Source organism: Saimiri boliviensis, chromosome 6 (genome assembly GCF_048565385.1).
Source record: "Saimiri boliviensis isolate mSaiBol1 chromosome 6, mSaiBol1.pri, whole genome shotgun sequence".
Classification (NCBI taxonomy): Eukaryota; Metazoa; Chordata; class Mammalia; order Primates; family Cebidae; genus Saimiri; species Saimiri boliviensis.
Window position 1 is genome coordinate 15,657,467 of NC_133454.1, and position 25,264 is coordinate 15,682,730.

Sequence of the window (25,264 nt, forward strand, 5' to 3'; positions counted from 1 at the left end):
AACAGGTCAAACTGAGCTTCTGTTTTAGTGCCTATTACAAGTGAATGAACCTTGAGAATCATAACAGTGTTAGAGTCACAGTTATGTCACTAGCTTGTCTTATCCACTAAATATTTACTGAATAAACAAACAAATTAGCCCTATGGGGAAGACAGGAATCCCCATTTTACAAAAGGGAAATTTAGGCTCATACTAAATCTGGCCAAAATGACATCAGCAATAAGCTGTACAGTCAGAATGCAAACTCAGATCTCTGACTCCAGACTCTAATAAAATTTGTAGATATATACATATATTTCTAGACCGAAGCCAAAATGTAACAGTTAACTGGAAGTTTCAGGGCCCATATAAAATGTGTTAAAAGGAGGCACCCTCACTATTTCTTCCTTCATGAGATACCTTGAGGGATAAATTATGTTAATTATCATTGACTGCTTCCGAACTTTATTTCTGTTGACCTTTAGTCCTGATAGTCATATATAGCACCCTTTTGATATTCATTTTAATCTGATTGAATAAAAACAGTGTATCATCTTAAATGTGCAATCAATAATTTTAACAACTGAGTATGTCATTTTCAAATGGTATTTACATATGCATACTCTCTGAAAATCTAAAAGAAAAAAGATAAATGAAAAATAGAGAACCAATGTTTTATAGTTTGGTTAAATAAAAAGTCAGAAGATAAATGTGGTTCCAAAGCTTTAAAATTTTGAGTGTAAAATTTAGTGTCTTCAGGATCTAAATAACATAATTCAACCCATCTTCCATTGACATTATAACTAATATAATGGGAACAGCAGTACCCTCTTGCCACGCATGTACAAAGAAACTTGAATAGACTGTAAATCAATCACTTCCAAGCTTTCAAGAAGATAATTTCCTAGACTATATTTCACCATAATCCACATTTTTTGAAAGCATGAGTGTAAATGTTTAATGTCTATATATAGGTTCTAAATTTTATACTCACTCTTTCATGATATTTTTGATTCTTTTCCCTAAGTGTCTTTATTTGAAACATGAATCGCTCTACTGCATTTTCCTTTATTTGACATCTGGCAATTAACAAAGATAAAATGTGTTAGAATCATTTATCTTAGGAAAAATTCGTAAGAAAAATTTAAAAAGTATTCGAAGTGAATTATTAAATACATTACGAAAACACATTTAGGGATAAAAACCCTTCCCAAATGGTTTTCTGTTTCTGAATCTATTTAACTCACTAAAATATATATTGGAGGGATAACCTCAAGGTTGTTTTTTTCTTTTCAAAAAAAAAATCCCTGTTCATATTTTATAGTTGTAATTTCATACTTTCGAATTGTTTATAAATAATTCAGCCTAAAGGAAAACAAGGAGAGGGCATACAGAAAACATGCTTTCTAGAATTCTAAAAATATTCAGACAGAAATAATAAACAAAACTAAGACTTTATAAGAGCCAGCACACTTTCTTGAAATATTAAGGTAAACTAGGCGTGCCTATTGATTCAAGTTCATTAGCATGCCCTCTCTTCCACAAATTAGTAAAAACTTCTTTTCTGGCACAAATGCATTTCTTTAATATTTAACAAGTATTTGTTGAGTGTCTGTTAGGTATGTGAGATAGAAAAGTGTAGAAAGACTTCTGCAGAGGCTATTTGATAGCTATTTGAGGTATTAAGTATAGTCTATCTCTTTAAAAATTTGCTGGGTATGGTGAGTCACACTTGTAATCCCAGCACTCTGGGAGGCTGAGGCAAGTGGATCTTTTTTTTTGAAATGGAGTCTTGCTCTGTCGCCTAGGCTGGAGTGCAGTAGTGTGATCTTGGCTCACTGCAACCTCTGTCTCCTGGGTTCAAGCGATTCTCCTGCCTCAGCCTCCTGAGTAACTGGGATTATAGGCACCTGCCACCACACCTGGCTAATTTTTCTATTTTTAGTAGAGACGGGGTTTCTCCATGTTGACCAGGCTGGTCTTGAACTCCTGACATCAAGTGATCCACCCACTTCAGCCTCCCAAAGTGCTGGGATTACAGGCATGAGCCACTGCGTTCAGCCAGCAGGTGGATCTCTTGACAGGAGTTCCAGACCAGGCTGGCCAACATGGCGAAACCCTGTCCTTCTAAAAATACAAAAATTAGCTAGGTATGGTGGCGAAGACCTGTAGTCCCAGCTACTCAGGCGGCTGAGGCAGGAGAATCGCTTGAACCCAGGAGGTGGAGGTTGCAGTGAGCCAAGATCATGCCACTGTACTCCAGCCTGGGCGACAGAGTGAGATCCTGTCTCAAAGTAAATAAATAATTTTAAAAAATGTATAGTATATCTTGTATCACTATGACCTAGTATATCTTATAACTTTAAATCTGAGACCAAAATAATGCAAAGGAAATGTGTTATCTGAACCCTTTGGCTCAATTAAAAACAAAATAAAACAGAAATACAGCACCTCTGTAGTACAGTAAACAGAAGAGTAGTTAAAGAATGAGAAACTCTGGTTTTACATCTTGCACTTACCGCTTCTTGTCTACATTATGTCAGGCAAGTCAATTCCCTGTACCTAAATGTCCAAGCTGTCAAATGGGATAAGAATACCTAGTTCTGCATATTATCATAAGGATTAAAATAAGAAATCATGTGTGAATGCCTCTAGCATAAAGTAAATGCTCAGTAAGTTTCAGTTGAATTGACCCTTATATCCTTAGCCCTTCCCCCCAGACGTCAATTATATTTGTGACATTATATACTCAGTAGAGAGAAAAAATAGGCTCTTTCTTTCCCAATAATGAGAAAATGCAACATTAAAAAAACTCCCTTACTCCTTTTACTCCATAAAAAGCTCTGTTAGGATATTATGAACCTTGAATTTTAGAGCTGGTTTTCCAGTTCTCTAGGGATATTTAACCTTTAGACTTTGGCTTACTGTTCCAGAAATATGAGGATTGATGGAGATGAACTCTATGCTTTCTTTTCAGTTCCAAAATTCTGCAATGTAAATGGACCAGTATTCCCTTTCAAACGTCATATATACAATGTAGATTTAAAGACCTGCCACTAGGTGCCCAGCATTGTTTAAGGCATTATAGAGATAGTTTTTTTTTTTTTTTTCCCCCATTGGAAACAGTCTTGCTCTGTCACTCAGGCTGGAGTACAGTGGCACCATCTTGGCTCACTGCAACCTCCCCTTCCCAGGTTCAAGCTATTTTCCCACTTTAGCCCCCTACCCCACCAGTAGCTGGAATTATAGGCATGCGCCACCATGCCCAGCTAATTTTTGAATTTTTTTGCAGAGATGAGGTTTCACCATGTTGGCCAGTCTGGTCTTGAACTCCTGGCTTCAAGTGATCCACCCTCCTTGACCTCCCAAAGTAGGAAGAATACGGGTGTGAGCCACTGTGCTCGGCCTATAATTTTTAACACCACCTTCATGATCCTTGCCTTCAAGGAGTACCTTTTACTGAATAATAAGAAGTAAACGCATACATATATTGAAACATATTGTTTACACGTTATGATAAATACCATGGGGAAAATAAAAATATAAGGACTGTAAATGGAGGGGACTACTATAGATAGTCGGGCTACACAAAATAGTAAGAAAATAAGGTATGATGCTCTTCAGGCTGGGCTTGAACTCCTGGGCTCTAGGAATCCTCCAACCTCAGCCTCCCAAGTATCTGGAGTTACAGATGTGCACCACCACACCTGGCTTATCTTTGACTTCTTACTTAAAGCTTATGGTTGTGCAAAAATTTTGAAGGAGTGCCTTCTCTACCTCCTGTTTTTCAGGAGATTAAAAAAAGTATTATAGATCGGACTTTCAAGATGGCCGCCTAAGAACAGCTCAGGACTTCAGCTCCCAGTGAAAGTGCAGAGGGTGAGTGGACGCCGCATTTCCAGACGAACTCTTATTGCCCACAGACCAGGAGATACCCAGGCAGAGGGGTCGCCAGCGTCGCAGTCCCAGCCGGTGCGGCTGTTTTGGCCCCCGCGGGGCTGATTCCGCCCGCGCGGCTGCTGTGACCACTCCCTGTTGCTGCGGTTCTCCGTACAAAAGCCACTGGTCTGGGAGCCCTCTTAGCTGGCGAGCAGAGCCTTGAGACGGCAGAATAGCCCATTCATCTGAAATAGCGAGCCAGGCCAGGAGATTCCTAGGCAAAAAATCCGCCAGGAGCCGGCGCCGCGGTTCGAGCCGACTCCGTGAGTCGCAGCACGGGAGATCCCGGCGCCTTTTCAACAAGCGACCGGAACGCGGGGTCGTTCAACTTAAAAGAAAAGACTCTGAGTCAGGGAGCCAGGTGATCAGGCTCGGTTGGTCCCACCCCTCCACCCCCAACAACAACGAAAACAAAAACAGTAATTGGAAACCCTCTGGGTTGAGCCCTTCAAACCAAGCACAGCTGAACAGGGGACGGTCCGGCTCCGTGGGGGCGGGGCTTCCGCCATTACTGAGACTCTCCACCGCTACGGAGGCAGGCTGCCCTTGCCGAGGCAACCCGCCGTTGCCGAGGCAACCTGCCACAACAGAGAGAGTCCGCCATAACAGAGGCGGGGCCACCATTGCCCAGACAGTTCTAACTATGCCCATATAAAAAGGACTACAGGGAAGAGCTCAGGGCAGCTGGGCGGAGCCCACAGCAGCTCAGCAAAGCCCCTGCGGGCAGGCAGAGGCTAGGCGTGCTGCTAGCTGGGTGGGTCCGACCTGAAAAAAAAAATCAAAAAAGGCAGTAGTGCAACGGAAACTCATAAAGCTCCAACTCCCTGGGACAGAGACAGACAACAGGTGGATAAACCCACAAAAATGGGTAGAAACCAGCGTAAAAAGGATGAAAACTCCCGAAACCAGAACACCTCTCCTCCTAAAAGTGATCACAACTCCTCACCAGCAAGGGAACCAGACCGGATGGAGAAGGAGGGTGATGAAATGACAGAATCAGACTTCAGAAGATGGGTAGTAAGAAACTACAATGAGCTAAAAGAACATGTTCTAACCCATCGCAAAGAAAATAGGAACCTTGAAAAAAGATTGGACGAACTGCTGACGAGAATGGACAGCATAGAGAGGAGAATAAGTGAATTGATGGAGCTGAAAAACGCAACACAAGAACTTCGTGAAGCATGCACAAGCTTCAACAGCCGAATTGACCAAGCAGAAGAAAGGATATCAGAGGTCGAAGACCAACTCAATGAAATAAAAAGAGAAGGCAAGAACAGAGAAAAAAGCGCAAAAAGGAATGAACAAAATCTTCAAGAAATGTGGGACTATGTGAAAAGACCTAATCTACGTCTGATAGGTGTACCTGAATGTGATGAAGAGAATGAATCCAAGCTGGAAAATACTCTTCAGGATATTATCCAGGAAAACTTCCCCAACCTAGCAAGGCAGACCAATATTCAAATCCAGGAAATACAGAGAACACCACAGAGATATTCCTCAAGAAGAGCAACCCCAAGGCACATAATCGTCAGATTCACCAGGGTTGAAATGAAAGAGAAAATGCTAAGGGCAGCCAGAGAGAAAGGTCGGGTTACCCACAAAGGGAAGCCCATTAGACTCACAGCAGATCTCTCAGCAGAAACCCTACAAGCCAGAAGAGACTGGGGGCCAATATTCAACATCCTTAAAGAAAAGAACTTTCAACCCAGAATCTCCTATCCAGCCAAACTCAGCTTCATAAGTGAAGGAAAAATAAAATCCTTTGTGAACAAGCAAGCACTCAGAGATTTCATCACCACCAAACCTGCTCTACAAGAACTCCTGAAAGAGGCTCTACACATATAAAGGAACAACCAGTACCAGCCACTCCAAAAACACACCAAATGGTAAAAAAGCAGCAACACAATCAAGAATCTGCATCAACTAACCAACAAAACAGCCAGGTAGCATCAAAATGACAGCGTCAAATTCACACATAACAATACTATCCCTAAATGTCAATGGACTAAATGCCCCAATCAAAAGACACAGACTGGCAAATTGGATAAAAAGCCAAAACCCATCAGTGTGCTGTATCCAGGAAACCCATCTTACATGCAAGGATACACAAAGGCTCAAAATAAAGGGATGGAGGAAGATCTACCAAGCAAACGGAGAGCAAAAAAAGGCAGGAGTTGCAATTCTCATCTCTGATAAAATAGACTTTAAAGCAACAAAGATCAAAAGAGACAAAGAAGGACATTACATAATGGTAAAAGGATCACTGCAACAAGAAGAGCTAACGATCCTAAATATATATGCACCCAATACAGGAGCACCCAGATACATAAGGCAAGTTCTTAATGACTTACAAAGAGACTTAGACTCCCACACAATAATAGTGGGAGACTTTAACACCCCATTGTCAATATTAGACAGATCAACCAGACAGAAAATCAACAAGGATATCCAGGACCTGAACACAGACCTGGAACGAGCAAACCTAATAGACATTTACAGAACTCTCCACCCCAAATCCACAGAATATACATTCTTCTCAGCACCACATCACACCTACTCTAAAATTGACCACATAATTGGCAATAAATCACTCCTCAGCAAATGCAAAAGAACAGAAATCATAACAAACAGTCTCTCAGACCACAGTGCAATCGAGTTAGAACTCAGAATGCAGAAACTAACTCAGAACCGCACAGCTTCATGGAAACTGAACAACTTGCTCTTGAATGTTGACTGGATAAACAATGAAATGAAGGCAGAAATAAAGATGTTCTTCGAAACCAATGAGAACGAAGACACAACATACCAGAATCTCTGGGACACATTTAAAGCAGTCTCTAGAGGAAAATATATAGCAATGAGTGCCCACATGAGAAGAAAGGAGAGATCTAAAATTGACACCCTATCATCAAAATTGAAAGAGCTAGAGGAGCAAGATCAAAAAAACTCAAAACCTAGCAGAAGACAGGAAATAACTAAGATCAGAGCAGAACTGAAGGAAATAGAGACACAAAAAACTCTTCAAAAAATCAATAAATCCAGGAGCTGGTTTTTTGAAAAGATCAACAAAATAGACAGACCACTAGCCAGATTAATAAAAAAGAAAAGAGAGAATAACCAAATTGATGCAATAAAAAACGATAAAGGGGATATCACCACAGATTCCACAGAAATCCAAACCATCATCAGAGATTATTACAAACAACTCTATGCACATAAACTAGTAAACCTGGAAGAAATGGATAAATTCCTGGACACCTGCAACCTCCCAAGCCTAAACCTGTTTAGGAAGAAGCCGAAACCCTGAATAGACCAATAACATGGTCTGAAGTCGAGGCAGCAATAAAGAGCCTACCACCCAAAAAAAGCCCAGGTCCAGATGGGTTCACAGCTGAATTCTACCAGACATACAAGGAGGAGCTGATACCATTCCTTCTGAAACTATTCCAGACAATCCAAAAAGAGGGAATCCTTCCCAAATCATTTTACGAGACAAACATCATCCTGATACCAAAACCCGGCAGAGACTCAACAAGAAAAGAAAATTTCAGGCCAATATCCATGATGAACATAGATGCAAAAATCTTCAATAAAATACTGGCAAACCGATTGCAACAGCATATCAAAAAGCTCATCCACCATGATCAAGTAGGATTCATCCCGGGGATGCAAGGCTGGTTCAACATACGCAAGTCCATAAACGTAATTCACCACATAAACAGAACCAAAGACAAAAACCACATGATTATCTCGATTGATGCAGAGAAGGCTTTTGACAAAATTCAACAACCCTTTATGCTAAAAACCCTCAATAAACTAGGTATTGACGGAACGTATCTCAAAACAATAAAAGCTATTTACGACAAACCAACAGCCAATATCATACTGAATGGGCAAAAACTGGAAGCATTCCCTTTGAAATCTGGCACTAGACAAGGATGCCCTCTCTCACCACTCCTATTCAATATAGTACTGGAAGTTCTAGCCAGAGCAATCAGGCAAGAAAAAGAAATAAAGAGTATCCAAATTGGAAAGGAGGAAATCAAATTGTCTCTATTTGCAGATGACATGATTGTATATCTGGAAGACCCCATCATCTCAGCCCAAAATCTCCTGAAACTGATAAACAACTTCAGCAAAGTCTCAGGATACAAAATCAACGTGCAAAAATCACAAGCATTCCTATACACCAGTAATAGACTTCAAGAGAGCCAAATCAAGAACGAACTGCCATTCACAATTGCTACAAAGAGAATAAAGTACCTAGGAATACAACTAACAAGGAACGTAAAGGACCTCTTCAAGGAGAACTACAAGCCATTGCTCAACGAAATAAGAGAGGATACAAACAGATGGAGAAACATTCCATGTTCATGGTTAGGAAGAATCAACATCGTGAAAATGGCCATACTGCCCAAAGTAATTTACAGATTCAATGCTATTCCCATCAAGCTACCAATGACCTTCTTCACAGAACTGGAAAAAAACACCTTAAACTTCATATGGAACCAAAAGAGAGCCCGCATAGCCAAGTCAATTCTAAGCAAAAAGAACAAAGCGGGAGGCATCACACTACCGGACTTCAAACTATACTACAAGGCTACAGTAATCAAAACAGCATGGTACTGGTACCAAAACAGAGATATAGACCAATGGAACAGAACAGAGGCCTCAGAGGAAATACAACATACCCACAACCATCTGATCTTCGACAAACCTGACAAAAACAAGCAATGGGGAAAGGACTCCCTGTTTAATAAATGGTGTTGGGAAAACTGGCTAGCCATGTGGAGAAAGCAGAAACAGGACCCCTTCCTGACACCTTACACCAAAATTAACTCCAGATGGATTAAAGACTTAAACATCAGACCTAATACCATAAAAACCTTAGAAGAAAATCTAGGCAAAACCATTCAGGACATAGGTGTAGGCAAGGACTTCATGACCAAAACGCCAAAAGCAATGGCAACAAAAGCCAAAATAGACAAATGGGACCTAATCAAACTCCACAGCTTCTGCACGGCAAAAGAAACAGTCAGTAGAGTGAATCGGCAACCAACAGAATGGGAAAAAATTGTTGCAGTCTACCCATCTGACAAGGGGCTGATATCCAGAATTTACAAAGAACTAAAGCAGATCTACAAGAAAAAAACAAACAAGCCCATTCAAAAATGGGCAAAGGATATGAACAGATACTTTACAAAAGAAGACATACAGGAGGCCAACAAACATATGAAAAAATGCTCATCATCACTGGTCATCAGAGAAATGCAAATCAAAACCACATTGAGATACCATCTCACACCAGTTAGAATGGCGATCATTAAAAAATCGGGAAACAACAGATGCTGGAGAGGATGTGGAGAAATAGGAACACTTTTACACTGTTGGTGGGAATGTAAATTAATTCAACCATTGTGGAAGACAGTGTGGCGATTCCTCAAGGACCTAAAAATAGAAATCCCATTTGACCCAGCAATCCCATTACTGGGTATATATCCAAAGGATTATAAATCATTCTACTACAAGGACACGTGCACACGAATGTTCATTGCAGCACTGTTTACAATAGCAAAGACCTGGAACCAACCCAAATGCCCAACGATGATAGACTGGATAGGGAAAATGTGGTACATATACACCATGGAATATTATGCAGCCATCAAAAACGATGAGTTCACGTCCTTTATAGGGACATGGATGAACCTGGAAACCATCATTCTCAGCAAACTGACACAAGAGCAGAAAATCAAACACCATATATTCTCGCTCATAGGCGGGTGTTGAACAATGAGAACACATGGACACAGGGAGGGGAGCACTACACACTGGGGTCTGTTGGGGGGAAATGGGGGAGGGGCGGGGGGTGGGGAGGTGGGAAGAGATAGCATGGGGAGAAATGACAGATACAGGTGAGGGGACGGAAGGCAGGAAAGCACACTGCCATGTGTGTACCTATGCAACAATCTTGCATGTTCATCACATGTACCCCAAAACCTAAAATGCAATAAAAAAAAAGAAAAAAAAAAAAAGTATTATAAATGAAAATTATCTGAAAAGAATCAATGCAAATATGCAAATTACTCATAATTTCTGCAATTATAAATATAGTAATACTACTTCTTTACATGGGTAGAGCAAGCAAATGAATCTCAAGATGTGGTCTTCATTGGTTAAACTGGGTCTACAGATGGGCTTGTGAATAGACAAATTTTTTTTTTTTTTAACAACTGGTAATCAATTTATTAAAATAGCTGACTTTAAGCATCTGCAATGGTGACTTCCACCTCAACTCCTGGCTCAATACTGATGGAAGTAATCTACTTAACAGTCTCAGGAGGACTGTGCAAGTCAATGAGTTGCTTGTGGATTCTCATCTGGAAATGATCCCATGTCTTAGAACCTTCACCACAAGGTGTTTTTCTTGTAGTGATTCTCAGAGTCTTGGTAGGCATTCGAAACTGGTCCTTTCACTTTGAGATTTTTTTCCTTTGCTCCTCTGATCAAGTCAGCACACACCTTCTCCAGGGATTTTACCTTGCGGCTTGTCAGAGTGATTCAAATTTGGTAAATTGTCATCTCTGGCTCCACGGGTGTTTTTCTGGTATCCTTAAAAGCCATGGCTGCTGTGTGGCTTCCTGACTGACTTGTTCTTCAGAAAGAGTGAACAGCAGTGAGTCAGGAGCAAGAGCGTGCGAACCTACAATCTGCCACAGCTACAACCGAGTCTTCCTCAAAGAGAAAGGGAAATAGACAAATTTTCTGGCTGCGGCTGAGAGCTTTCCTTGGTGATGACTGAGCATACAGTTATTGGGCTGGACACCACGTGCTGCCCCAACCCAACTTCATGGGTCATACTTAATACTAAAAAAATTATTTGCTGTTTCTCTGAAACTCTAGCCTTTATTTCTATTTGATACATCTGGCAACCCCACACTTAAGACCACCACCCCTCCCTCAGAGCATTTAGGAGCAAATGGCCTTGGGCTTTGTCTTTTGTCCATTTCTGCAGTGAGTAGTTCCAGATGATGTGAGTGGCAGCAGCAGGCCTCGAGGGAATTCTGAGATGCCCTAAATGTTTTAGCAGCTTCACTGGCCCCCTTGTGGAGCTCATGGTAACTGGGGGTCTAATTTAGCTGAGCCTCTCTTTGCCTTCTCTGGCTTCATGAAGAGGCATATTTTACCAGGAAGCAGATGAAGCTTAACTTCAGAACTTGACACTATTATGGGGACTTCAAGCATCATTGTTCTCTATACACTTCTTCCTTTTTAATATCTCCCCATCTACTCAGTGCCCTAGAATCTGAAAGGTCACACTAGGTGCTGAAGCAAGTGGGGTGATAAACCAATATACATAAAAGGAGTTTGAAAAGGATATGGTACCACTCTAAAGCACAGTGACACTAAATTGTTAGTAATACAATATGTCACCTTTCACCCCACTCTCTATGTTGTTAAAATGTTAGTAATGTGTCAGTGTTCCCCCCATTCATACAATTTCATTGAAAATTCTGGGAAGGAATACAAATTAATTTGAATTCCAAAAAACCTATATTTTTGTGTTTTTTCTTTAAACCCACAAACATACCCACATCTGTTTTTTATATTTCTATCCATATTTGATGTAGAAACCTGGGAGATAACAAGTATAAAGGAGAAAATAAAAACTACCATTACTTAGAGACGATCACATTATAGATTTAGTATTGGCAGTATCAGTTCCTCACAAACAACCATAGAAGTTCATGACCTTGTATTCTGGGAAAGAGTTCCTATATCCTTGAAATTACTTGATAAAAGGGCAGGATTGCTTTGTTGCAAATGTTTTCAGAATATTAACAATCTATACTCACCAATGGGTAAGAAAGAGCTCGTTTATTGGTGGGCATTTCATCACTGAGTTTTAATACGTGAAACTTTATTTCCTGTATCAACAGGCAACAATAATATTGTATTTGTTTTCATGAGTGCGATTTTGCTTTCAGACAAGATTCAACAATATTTACTCAACAAAGAAACTCTGAGCTCATACTATATATCAGGCTGTGTTAGATACTAGAGGTATAGACAGGAGTAAACAACAGTCTTCAAGGAGCTCACAGTTTGTTGAGGGAGAGCCAAGTACAAATGTCCCGCCGTATTTTTCCTTCACCTAAAATATTCTGACTGCCTTATCCATATAAAAACACAAATCTTGGCTAGACCCAGTGGCTCACGCCTGTAATCCTAGCACTTTGGGAGGTCCAGATGGGCTGATCACTTGAGCCCAGGAGTTCGAGACAAGCCTGGTCAATGTAGGGAGACCTTGTCTCCGTAAAAACAAACAAACATGGCTCATACTTATAATCCCAGTACTTTGGGAAGCCAAGGTGGGCAGATCACCTGAGATCAGGGGTGGAAGACCAGCCTGGCCAATATGGCGAAAACCCATCTTTACTAAAAATACAAAAAATTAGTGGGCATGTTGGCATGTGCCTGTAACCCCACCTACTTGGGAGGCTGAGGTGGGAGAATCAGTTGAACCTGGGAGGTGGGGGTTGTAGTGAGCTGAGATCATGCCACTACACTCCAGCCTGGGGGTGACAGAGCAAGACCCTTGTCTCAAAAACAAACAAACCGCCGGGCGTGGTGGCTCAAGCCTGTAATCCCAGCACTTTGGGAGGCTGAGGCGGGTGGATCACGAGGTCAAGAGATCGAGACCATCCTGGTCAAAATGGTGAAACCCCGTCTCTACTAAAAATACAAAAAAAATTAGCTGGGAATGGTGGCGCGTGCCTGTAATCCCAGCTACTCAGGAGGCTGAGGCAGGAGAATTGCCTGAACCCAGGAGGCGGAGGTTGCGGTGAGCCGAGATCGCGCCATTGCACTCCCGCCTGGGTGACAAGAGCGAAACTCCGTCTCAAAAAAAAAAAAAAAAAAAAAAAAAAAACCAACAAATCATTGATCCAAGTAAACTTGACTTTCAAAAAATCTTTTATCATCTTCATTTTTTTACTTATAACCATATTCTCACCTATTTCTATATCTATATCCATACTTATTGCAGAAAACTGAAGGGAAAACAAGTATAAAGGAGAAAAGAAAAACAATCATTATTCAGAGATGATCATTTTATCTGAACATTGGTAGTATCAGCTCTTCTCAAATAACCATAGAAGTTCAATACTTTCTTGGGATAAATTTGAAAAAAGGTCAGTTGCTCAAAAACCATGAATTAACTACCTACTATGTGCTCACTGCTTTATTAGGAGCTAAAAGAGGTATAAGAGGCTGCTAGGGGACTCCTGGACAATCCTTCCTTAGATGATGAGAGAGTGTCTTAGCTATTTGTCATGTGACAACAGTTCTGTCACTGAGGAACACATGGAATACATAAATACATAACACGTGTTCCTTTTCCAGAAATCAGCTCAAAGCTTTCTCAAGCAAGCTTTTCCTAACTCCTCTAAGTCAAATCCTTTAGTTATGCTGTTAAACAGAACCCTACATTTTTCTTTTATAGTACCTTTATTATATAGTCATGTAACTTTTTTTTTTTTTTTTGAGACACGATCTCTCTCTGTCACCGAGGCTGGAGTGCAGTAACACAATCATGGCTCACTGTAAACTTGACCTCCCTGGGTTCAGGCAATCCTCCCACCTCCACCTCCTAAATAGCAGGAACTAATTGTTCTTTTGTAGAGATGGGGTTTCATCATGTTGCTCAGGCTGATCGCAAACTCCTGGGCTCATCCACCCACCTTGGCCTCTCAAAGTGCTGGGATTATAGGCGTGAGCCACCCTACTGTCCTGTCATTTTTTTTTAAAGCTCTAATTAGTGGTTTATTGTCTGTCTCCCATGCTTCATCAAGGCAGGAACCATGTGATCCTGTTTGCTGCTATACTTCCGTACCCAGCACTTGATTTGCACTTGGTAGACACTCAAGTACTTGTTGAATGAATACATGAATGAAGCACATTTCAGCTTTATGTGAGAAAAGACTAACACTTATGTATTAATTCTCTAAGAATTACACATTAAACACCTACCTCATGCCAAAAGCTGAAGTTCACAACCCTCAAGGAGCTATTTGTTGGAATAAAACATAAACACAGAATGAATGTTACCTATACTTTTGTCTCCAGCGCCTAGGAATGAGACATTATGAAATATTATTCTTATTAAAAGAATTTTCTGTAAATCATTTGGATTTTATATGTAGCCATTTAGGAAAATGTAAGTTGGAATGTCTAAGAAATAAAAGGTCACATAAAGGGAAATTTTCTCTTCCATTCTTGGCTTACTGCAACCTCCACCTCCCAGGTTTGAGCAATTCTTCTGCCTCAGTCTTCCAAGTAGCTGAGATTACAGGCACACGCCACCATGTCTGGCTAATTTTTTGATTTTAGTCGATACCTGTTTTCACCATGTTGGCCAGGCTGGTTCTTAAACTGCCAACCTCAGGCAGTCCTCCCGCTTTGGCCTCCTAAAGTGCTGGCATTACAGGCATGAAACATGACGTCTGGCCTCTTCCATTATCTATAAATGTAAACTAACCATTCTAGGCTGTATTTTAAGAGGTAAGCTAGCAAGCTGTTGTATGCATCGGTGAGAGTAGCCTATAATACAATTGAGGGAGCCAATACCACATTAATGGAAGCTGTTTCATAGCAGCTTTCATTTCATTTCATAACATAGTCTAAGTAGTCATAGCTACTACTTGGACTATGTTATATTAAAAGTTTCAAAAACCTTTAAAAATATGTGCATAGTACAAGAGTGCAATTATGCTTCCAAATCTACACCTATTCTTCTGGCAGCTGCTGCATGCATCATTTCCATTTGGAGTTATGTGAGTCTTAACAATGACCGCCCTTTATATATGGCAACTTCAGATTTCAGAATAAAAACTTACTGATAGTCTAGAAGTGCTTCACTGGTAGGCAATTTAACTTCTTTTGGTGGCCCATCATGTGTATCCTTTTTATTTGCTTTCCCTGAGTTTTCCATTGTGCTGGTTAGCTATTAAGAAATATACCTGTTTAGAAAAGAGACATAGGAAAAGTGAAAAATTCTATCTTTGCCTCCCTATTTTTGTTTACTATAAGTAAGGTGGTACCTCTGGGACTTAATACTGGCTTTCTATCCTGATTGTTTTCATGTCCCCAGATCTAACATTCATCACAATGGTGGAACATCATGAAATGATTGGATTCTTGATTCTGGGTGAATTCCATGTTTAGGCCAGGTATAGCATATCCTCCACCCAAAACTTTCTGAGATACTGCGTCTCTTATGTTATTCATCTCTATCTGTTTCCCCTATCTAGCTCTTTTAAGAGCAAAGAACCGAGCTTTTTCAGTCACTTTATTTCTCCACAGTATTTGGCAGAGAGACATTAATTAAATGTCTGTTAATTTTTCAAAGAAAATAAAACAAAACCACAGTTTTCTAGCATGAAGAAGCTAGGATCCAAAAGACTTAAGAATTAGAATCCAAAAAATTAGGTTTGGCCACGGTTGTTATAAAGAGCAAATAAAAGCACCCATTGAAGTACTTTTAAAATGATTGAGATTTACAAATGCAAATAATAATTATGTATTAATAACTGCTCATCAGCTATTAATTGATTTTATACCTAATAATAAAAAATCAAAAATGCTTTTTCAAAGGGAAAGTCAAGATCCACTGTTCACAGATGTTTATAGTAAGCAGGAGAACTTTCATGCGTTTGGTTTGGGTACTAAAATAGACTTTTCAGATTATAGTCTTCCTTAACACATTTTTATCTTTTAATTTCCACTGTTCTTAAAAGAATAAGTACCTAGCCTTAAATAAATGTATCAGTAGTTAGGTGTGGTAGAAAGCATATAATATAACCTTTGCAATTATTTGTTTAAATGGCTGGAAACTCTCATGAGAGTGGGGATGATGTAATTCTTGTGCACTACTATATTTCCTCACCAAGCACAACAGACACACAATAAATGCTTGTCAGATGAATACAAGAGTGGATGCATGAATGAATCAGGTGGACGTGGGCCTTAATCCTAGATCCAGCTGTGTGACCTTGAATCGGTTACTTAATCTTTTTGAAGAACTTCAGTTTCATCATCTGTCAAGAGAGAAGGATAACAATTCTACTCTAAGAGCTATTGTAAGGATTAAATAAGCTAATATTTAAAGCACCTAGCATAGTGTCTGACATATAGAAGAAGGGCATGTATCTGTTGCTCTATCTCTGTATAGTGCCCCTTCCTCTTTCCCTTTAGTTGTTGCTTCAGGTCAGGCTTCTTCAAATTCTGGGTAACTAAAGCATAGAATGTCTGCCTGCTGCCAAGTACGATGATGTGTGGAAAGACTAATTCATGAGGTTTGCTATTGGCAACTTTCATTGATTTGGATCACTGAATTGGCAGTCCACACAAATCTTTGTAGATGATTCAGCCCCAAAGTGGAAAAACTTGTTAAAATGAAAACATGCTTTTTCTCTGTAGACATGCTGCTTGCAGACTCAGACCTCCAGTGAGGCTGTCTTTATGTCTGTGATTTTTCTAAGTAAGTATGCAGTACTCTATGCACTAACAAATTTGAGTTTATACATGAATGCAAACATACCACAATACTTTCCATTTGAAAAGCATGCAGATGACACAACAAAAAGATTTAGTATATTAAGTAGTATCTTCTCAAATATGAAAGTATTGGGAGTAATAGGTTCCACACGAGAAAGTGTCATCATGATACCACCCCAGTTCACAGAAAATGATCAGCTAAGAAAAGATTACTCTTTTGTTTCAGATGCAGAGTTGAATTTTTATATTATTTTCCATTTTAGAATTAGAATTTTAAACTTGACTGTTGCACAAAAAGCATACTGACAAATGTTTCATTTTAAAACAATAATTTACTATTTAGTAATAATTTTTACTATAAAATATTTTATTTAAAAGTTAAATGTCAACACTAATCTCTTTCTAAGTCATATGGAAGAGATCAAGTGTTATGGTTTTTACCTGCGGTACCCATCTGGTGTTGGAGGAAAAATGACCTCATCTTGCTCAATTACCTTAGTTACTTGGCTTTTATGTTTTTAACTCTCTGACTAATGTATAATTACTTACCTAACTGCAGCTCCTGGCAAAAGATTTTAATAAAATATGAGTGGAAATGTGGACCCATTAAAGCATGCATAGACTCTATTAAGATTCATTGTTTCATACACTTTAAGAAAATCAGTAAGCCAATTGGACTGCCTGCTTAACAGCTGCATTTTTGTGATGAGCTAATGATAGTATCTCAATATCTATTTTTGCATTTGATAATGCTGTATAAACCATGGGCACTTTCATAAACACTTACAAGGATTCACAGTTCCTGACCAACCAGAAGATTTCTCTCAGTAAAAGGTGATAATCCTAGAAAAATATTCACAAAGTAAATACAATTATCTTCTAGGAAGATTACACTTAGAATATCTGACAAATGGACATAGAATCCATCAGTAACTACAAACATCTATTCAATGCCTGCCCTGTGCATGGTGCTTTCGTGGACCCCGGGTTTCATTCAAAGTATAAAAGAGGCAAGACCCGACTCAGACAGATAGGAAGAAAGAAGCACACTGCAGCAGAACTTTAAAAAAAATGAGCAGCTTTAAAACGCTAGCAAAATCTTACAGATAATGCTAAGGAGATATTCACCCAGCATGTGACCTCCCTTTTGTGTTCATGGGTGTTTTCCTCTCCCACCTGTGTTTGAGGTCTCTGAAACATACACCATAATGAAAGGACAGGTGAACATCCTGGGTTTGAAAGACTCAGGTTCCCAACCAGCCTTTCCAGGATCTACTCCATAATCATTTTCTGTCATAAAATCTTTCAGTAAATATTTCCCAAATGGCCTCAGTGAAAAGTCAGAATTCTGTTTACTAAAAGTAGACATATCACAATCATTTTTTTCATATGTACTGTTATCCCATACTGTGTTGGCTCTGCAAAGTTACCTATAGAACATAGAGTGTGTCCCTTCCTGCACTGTCTCAGGATCCTGGCTCAGTATCTAGAAAGCTTAAAATAAATGATTTTTTTTTTTTTTTTTTTTGAGACAAAGTCTGGCTCTGTTGCCCAGGTTAAAGTGCAGTGGTGCCTAGGCTAAAATGCAAGCTCACTGCAACTTCTGCCTCCCAAGTGCAAGTCATCCTCCCAGTTTAACCTCCAGAGTATCTGGGATTACAGGCACATGCCACCATGCCTGGCTAATTTTTATATTTTTTTAAAGAGGGTGTTTTGCCATGTTTCTCAGGCAGGATGATTTTGAACTCCTGAGCTCAAGTGATTCACCCATCTTGGCCTCCGAAAGTGCTAGGATTATAGGCATGAGCCACTGCACATAATTCTGTGGAGGCAGGGAGGGATGGCAGTTCTGCCCTAATATCTTTCTGGACGTATAAAATGGATCTTGAGGTTTGATAGCTAATGTCTTACATAAATGTACATTGAAATGAAAGATATTTAGTTAATAGCATTAGTAATGGCAGAAGTTTGGAATAAGATTCCATCAAGGCATAAGAGCATGATATAAAAGATTGCTATTTGGGTGCTAGATGTCTTGAAGTCTAGTCGTGGCTCAGCCATTAACTAGCTAGAAACTGAGCCATTAACTGCACAGTTTTGTGCAGTTCCCAAATTTTACTGGATTCTCAGCTATAAACTGTAAGGCTAATAAAAGTAGTAGTGTGGTAGTAACGCGGTACTTCCAAAAGCCTTATTAAAGAGCAACCTAACTTAAGAGGTACATACTTCACCATAATGTTAATTGCAAGGCTGACATACGTATTCAAAAACATTCATGGTACTCATCTTCAAAAAAATACAATTCCTTTAATGCTAGTGACACCTAACTACTTCAACAAACCCTCATCTTTGGGAATTCAAAAACAAATGTTGTATCCTTTAATATTTAAATTCATCTTCTTGAGAAGCCTCTTCTTATTGTCCTTACTAGTGATAAATAACCCCGCCTTGTGGTCCCACAGCAATTTGTACTTTTTTTCCCCCACCATTTATGGCTTGTAATAGACAGTGTCTGATGTTTCCATCTTTGTGTTCATGTGTATTCAACATTTGGCTCCCACTTATAATGAGAACTTGCAATATTACTTTTCTGTTCCTGCATTAGTTTGCTTAGGAAAATGGCCTCCAGCTGCATCCATGTTGCTGCAAAGGACACGATTTTGTTCTTTTTATGGCTGTGTTGCAGCAGTCTATGGTGTACGTGTACTACATTTTCTTTATCTAGTCTACCATTGATTGACATCTTGGTTGATTCTGTGTCTTTGCTACGATGAACATGAGTCCATGTGTCTTTTTCGTAGAATGATTTATTTTCCTTAGGGTATATATCCTAAGTATAGTAGCGGGATTGCTGGGTTGAATGGTATTTCTGTTTTAAGTTCTTTGAGAAATCTTCACAATGCTTTCCACATGTTCTTTACCATTCCCACCATAAGTGTTCCCTTTTCTTCTGAACCTCACTGACATCTGTTTTTTCTCTTTTTAATAATTGCCATTCTGATTGCTGTGGGATAGCATCTTGTTGTGGTTTTGATTTGCATTTATCTAATGATTAGTGATGATGAGCATTTTTTCATATATTTGTTGGCCTGATGTATGTTTTCTTTTGCAAAGTAACTGTTCATATCCTTTGCCTGTTTTTAAGTGGTGTTATTTGCTTTTTGCTTGCTGAATTAAGTTCCTTATAGATTCTGGATATTAGACCTTTTTTGGATGCATGGTTTGTGAATATTTTCTCCCATTCTGCAGGTTGTCTGTTTACTCTGATGATAGTTTCTTTTGCTGTGCAGAAGCTCTTTAATTAGTCCCACTTGTCTATTTTTTGTTGTTGTTACAGTTGCTTTTGGGGATTTGTCATACATTCTTTGCCAAGACCAACGTCCAGAATGGTATTTTCTAGGTTTTCTTCCACAGTGTTTTTTGTTTTAGGTCTTACATTTAAGTTTTTAATTCATCTTGAGTTAATTTTTGTACGTGGTAAAAGGAAGGGGGTCCAGTTTTAATCTTCTGCTAGCCAATTATCCCAGTACCATGTAATAGGGAGTCCTTTCCCCATTGTTTGTTATTGTCATTCTGCCACAGATCTGGTAGTGTGTCGCTTTATTTCTGGGTTCTCCAACCTGTTCCATTAGTTTGTATGTCAATTTTTGTACCAGTACCGTGTTTGGGTTACTTCAGCTTTGTAATATAGTTTGAAGTTGGGTAGTGTGATTCCTCTAGCTTTGTTCTTATTTTTTGGGGTTGAATTGGTGATGAAGGTTCCGTTTTGGTTCCATATGGATTTTAGAATAGTTTTGTCTAATTCCATGAAAAATGACATTGATAGTTTGATAGGAATAGCACTGAATCTGTAATTGCTTTGGACAGTATGGCCATTTTAACAATATCGATTCCAGTCCATGAGCATGGAATGTTTTTCCATTTGTTTGTGTTCATTTCTGATTTCTTTCAGCAGTGTTTTGTAACCCTCATTGTTGAACTCATTTACCTCCTTGGTGGGCTGTATTCCTAGTTGTTTTTTCTTTTTGTTTTTTTAGACACCAAGATTTTTGTTTACCCACCTTCCGGCTTTTTTTTTTTAAACATAAACATTATAGACCAAATTATTCTCTTTTTGACCCAGGGTTGCGATAGGAACTATCTTCTTACAAAGTGGTAGTAGATCTATGTTTGCTTTTATGTTTTTATGGCCCCTCTCAACCTCTGGCTGTCAGTTCTCTGTCTTTTCTCAGTTGTCCCTTAATATTCCATTCTAATTCCTATGAAACAGGGACTAAAAGTACCAATCTCATTGTTATGAGGTTTAAGAGAAGGCCCAGCACTAAGCCAGGCTCTCAGGAAAATTCAAACAACAGCTCTTCCTTGCCCTTCAGTATAGCTGCTTCTTATCTGTCATGGGCTGAGGTGTTACTGAACTGGTAAACCAAGCACACGGGTATAAGTCCACAGACGGGCTGAAGGCCTAGATGGTAAAGTATATGGGTTTTGTGACTCCATTACTGACTTCCAGACAAAGGAGGGACTAACTTAGTGAGCAGTTTCAAGACCTCTGAATTCCTAGTTCCCTGTGGCTGTCTTCCTTGTACCTCTATCATGACCAGGGCTTCAGGAGGGGCCTCTCAATTCCCCCTCCCACACTTGGAATGTAGTAAGAGGGATGCAGCAGAGGCCAAAAACTGAGTGACCAGCCCCAGGGAGTTCATAAGGGACATGGACAAACCAACCACTGTTGCCATTTGCTCTTAGGGAGGAGAGACAGGGACTGGACAAGGACAGCAGTTGGAAGGTGAAGGGCAGGTCTGGCTTTCAGTAGTGGTAGTGATCTGGTGTGAACGGGCCATCACAGGAATGCCCAGGTAAAGGGCCTGCATCTCAGTCAGCTTGGTCAATTTCACATTCAGCTTGCCCAGGTGGGCTTTAGCCATTGCCTCATTCAGCTTCTTGGGCAGGAAGAGAACCCCAACGGGGTACTTGTCTGGGTGGGTCTGCAGCTCAATCTGCACCATCACTTGGTTGGTGAAGGAGTTACTTATCATGAAGCTGGTGTGGCCCACGGCACAACCCAGATTGACTAGCCGACCCTCAGCCAGCAGGATGATGTGGTGCTCATTCTTCAGCTAATACTGGTCTACCTGGGGCTTGATGTTCACCCTTTCCACACTGTTCTTGTTGAGCCACTTTACATCAATCTCCATGTCAAAGTGTCCAGTGTTACACATGATAGCATTATTCTTCATCTGCTCAAAGTGCTGGCCAAGGATGATGTTGACACAGCCTGTGGTGGTGACAAAGGTGTCCTCCTGGCAGACCTTGTCTATGGTGGTCACCTCATAGCCCTTCATGGCAGCCTGCAGTGTGTTGATGGGGGTCAATCTTGATGATGATGACATGGGCCTGAAACCCCACAGGGCCTGGGTACAGCCCTTGCCCATGTTGCCATAGCCTGCTACCACTGCTACCTTGCCGGCAATCATCAAGTCTGTGGCCCACTTGCCATCTGTGAGGGACTCCCGGCAGCCGGAGAGGTTGTCATACTTGCTCTTGGTGATGGAGTTGTTGACATTGACAGCAGGCACTTTCAGGATCCCAGTGGCCGTCATCTTGTGTAGGTTGTGGACCCCAGTCATGGTCTCCTCAAAGATGCCTCACATGCTCAACAAGAGCTGTGGGTACTTGATGTGGATGAGGTTGGTGAGGGCCCCACCAACATCCAGAATCATGTTGAGGAGCCCATCTTTGAAGTATAATGTCTACTTGGTGCACCACAGGTACCCCTCCTCCATTTTGCCCTTCCAGGCATACACCGGAATGCCAGCCTTGGCAATGGCAGCCGCCACATGGTCCTGGGTAGAGATGTTGCAGCTGGACCACTGTACCTCGGCACCCAGGGTAATGAGGGTCTCAGTGAGAATGGCCATCTTCATAGTCTTGTGTAGGCAGCTGGTGATGCGGGTGCCCTTCAGGGGCTTAGACGACTGAGTACAGCTCCCACATGCACATCAGACCCAGCATCTGGTTCTCCACAATGTCCGGGGTTTTGCATCCCCAGATGGCCAGGCCAATGTCAGCGACTTTGTAGGGCAGTTTCTCAGACATGCTTGTGGCACTTTTGATGGACACGGCTGAAGGGGACTAGGTCTTGATCTGGGGACAGGCACTGGGGGTACGGCACTGGGCAGGGGGTTCCTGGGTATTTTATTCATTTTGTGGTTCCTGAAAACAAGATTGCACAGAACACATTTTTAACTCAATTAAAATGGTTTCTAGTAAATGTTTTTAAAAATCCTAAATTTAAAGCCATTTCGTAGTAATAATACCACTTAAGCATTAGTTTTAAAAATTGAGACCTCTTTTTGTATAGATTATGTATATATGATATGGCCCAAAATAGTGTTAAAATGTAAAATTCGTCTCATCTGGAAATGTGTTAAAATCATTATTTTAAATCAAGGTATTTAAAAATATCTAGATAAGTGGCATTTTCGAGTTTCACTTGGATGGTTGATGATGTACATATATTTTCTCCATGTATTTTCTTCACCAATGCCAATCCTTCAGTCAATGGCACATTTTTCTACTGTAGTACCCAAATTATATTGGAGTCTTAGCTTTAAAATTAGTCCATCTTCTGATCCAGAATTGCTAATATCAAATAGTTTGAAATGCAGTATATTACACTAACTTCTCTAGTAACCAGAACTACCTTTTTTCCAAGTCTTACTGTCCTTCAATTTTAGAAATATCAACAAAGAAAAGAAAAATGACCATGAAAATATTATTGTGAGGATAAGGAGAAAATATGCAATAATTTTATACTCTGATGGTGGAGAATAAAAAGGCTTCTTTCCACTTTCAAAGAGCAGTAGTGAGTCTAAAGAGGATCTTCTGGAGGTGGCTATAAGGCAATCATCAGTCTATTTCAGCAATTATCACATAGAGTGATAAATATCCAGTCATTATGTTTCTCCTCTGTCATAGCAGGAATCTTTCTTTTCCTTTTTGTTTTCTTATGGCTTAGATAGGGCACTTTTTCCCATCTCCTAAACATGTGCTCAACTCTTTCTCTTGCCCAGCAGAAAATTATGGGATAAGGAAGGGAGTGAGGAAACAAACAGGGCACTGTAAAAATGTTACAAATTTATAAAAAGGCCGGGTGCAGTGGCTCACGCCTGTGATCCCAGCACTTTGAGAGGCCGACGTGGGTGGATCATGAGGTCAGGAGTTTGAGACCAGCCTTACCAAGATGGTGAAACCCCATCTCTACTAAAAATACAAAAATTAGCTAGGCGTGGTGGTGGCGCCTGTGATCCTAGGTACTCGGGAGGCTGAGGCAGGAGAATCGCTTGAATCCAGTAGGCGAGGGGGCAGTAAGCTGAGATCACACGACTGCACTCCAGCCTGGGCAACAGAGAGACTCTGTCCCCCACCCCCCCCCCAAAAAAAATTCATAAAAGAAACCAACTGTTATCTTTAGAAGAATGTTGTAGTATCTAGAGCAAGAAGTTGAAACCAATCTATGAATTGGTATATGAGGAGAAAAGACATCAGTAACACACTTAGCGCATATGAAGTACCTACAGGGGAAGAGCTGGTATGGAGAAGGAAACAAGAATATGTGAGGGCCTCATGCGGAAAGCATTCACCAGACTCGGAATTTGATGAGAGAGGCCCTAAAAGAAGCTAGACGGAGCCGAGTCCCAGCCCCTGCACGGAGTTGTATAACCTCGGCCAAGGCTCTGAACCTCTGAGCTGTTTCCTCCTTTATCTGTCCCAGCTGCTGTCCGGGTTATTATGAGGCTCCCGATGCTTTGGGAAGACTGTCAAGTGATAAAGCCTCATAAGAATGGAAGGCATTCGGCCGGGTGCGGTGGCTCAAGCCTGTAATCCCAGCACTTTGGGAGGCCGAGGCGGGTGGATCACGAGGTCAAGAGATCGAGACCATCCTGGTCAACATGGTGAAACCCCGTCTCTTACTAAAAATACAAAAAATTAGCTGGGCATGGCGGCGCGTGCCTGTAATCCCAGCTACTCAGGAGGCTGAGGCAGGAGAATTGCTTGAACCCAGGAGGCGGAGGTTGCGGTGAGCCAAGATCGCACCATTGCACTCCAGCCTGGGTAACAAGAGTGAAACTCCGTCTAAAAAAAAAGAATGGAAGGCATTCGCAGTCTACTCCGCGTCTGCGCGTGGTAGGGGCTGTGTGAGGGCACCGTGAAGGTTACAAACCTGAATCACATTCAGAGCCTGCCTTCCGAGAGGGCAAGCAGTGTATCCGGGGCTTCTGCCCAAGGTGGTGAGCGATGAGTTAACACTCCGATCAGATTAAGACGGCCTGCCCTCCTTCTCATCTCCGGGGTGAAGGGCGCTGGCTCTGTCAGAGCCCTTCCCAGCAGCTCCTAACGGCCCAAGAACGGCGGGCGCCTCGTGGACGAGACCAGGAAGGCGCGACCCCCAGGAAGATGGAAGATCTCCAAGTGGCGCAAGCCCAGGCCGCGTGGAAAGGGGCGTTGGAGGGAGGGGACGGGGATATTTGTAAAGTCTTCAGTGTCAGACTGGAAGGAGTCAGGGGCCAAGAAAGAAGGCCAGCCAGTCTCCTGATGGCCCGCCCGCTCCACTGCAGTCGCTGCCTGGGCCTGCGTTTCCAAGGCAACCGAAGCCCGCCTCACTCCCTCCCCACCCGCCCTTGCGTAGCTGCGAACGGCGGGCCCAGCGCGCCATCTGGTGGCGGCGCTCGGAAGAGTCCTGGCCCAGGGCCCGCGCGGCAGCTTTGGTAGCCGCGGTCGGTCGTGGTCT

At 41.1% G+C, this 25,264-nt stretch overlaps 1 protein-coding gene and 2 pseudogenes across 1 annotated transcript in view; all 3 read right to left on the minus strand.

Moving 5' to 3' along the window:
- The window catches only part of CCDC83 (coiled-coil domain containing 83), a 59,447-nt gene extending 44,521 nt beyond the window's left edge, over positions 1-14,926 (minus strand). Inside the window, exons 1-2 of the mRNA XM_039462246.2 lie at positions 14,814-14,926; positions 974-1,058 (exon numbers count right to left, since the gene is read on the minus strand). Coding sequence (XP_039318180.1) covers positions 974-1,058; positions 14,814-14,908 — 180 coding nt within the window. The 5' untranslated portion in view covers positions 14,909-14,926. The remainder of the gene's footprint in view (positions 1-973; positions 1,059-14,813) is intronic.
- LOC120360969 (small ribosomal subunit protein uS10-like) lies at positions 10,179-10,592 on the minus strand (annotated as a pseudogene).
- A 6,081-nt stretch (positions 14,927-21,007) lies between the features above and the next one.
- LOC104652497 (adenosylhomocysteinase pseudogene) lies at positions 21,008-22,615 on the minus strand (annotated as a pseudogene).
- Positions 22,616-25,264: the final 2,649 nt, after the last annotated feature.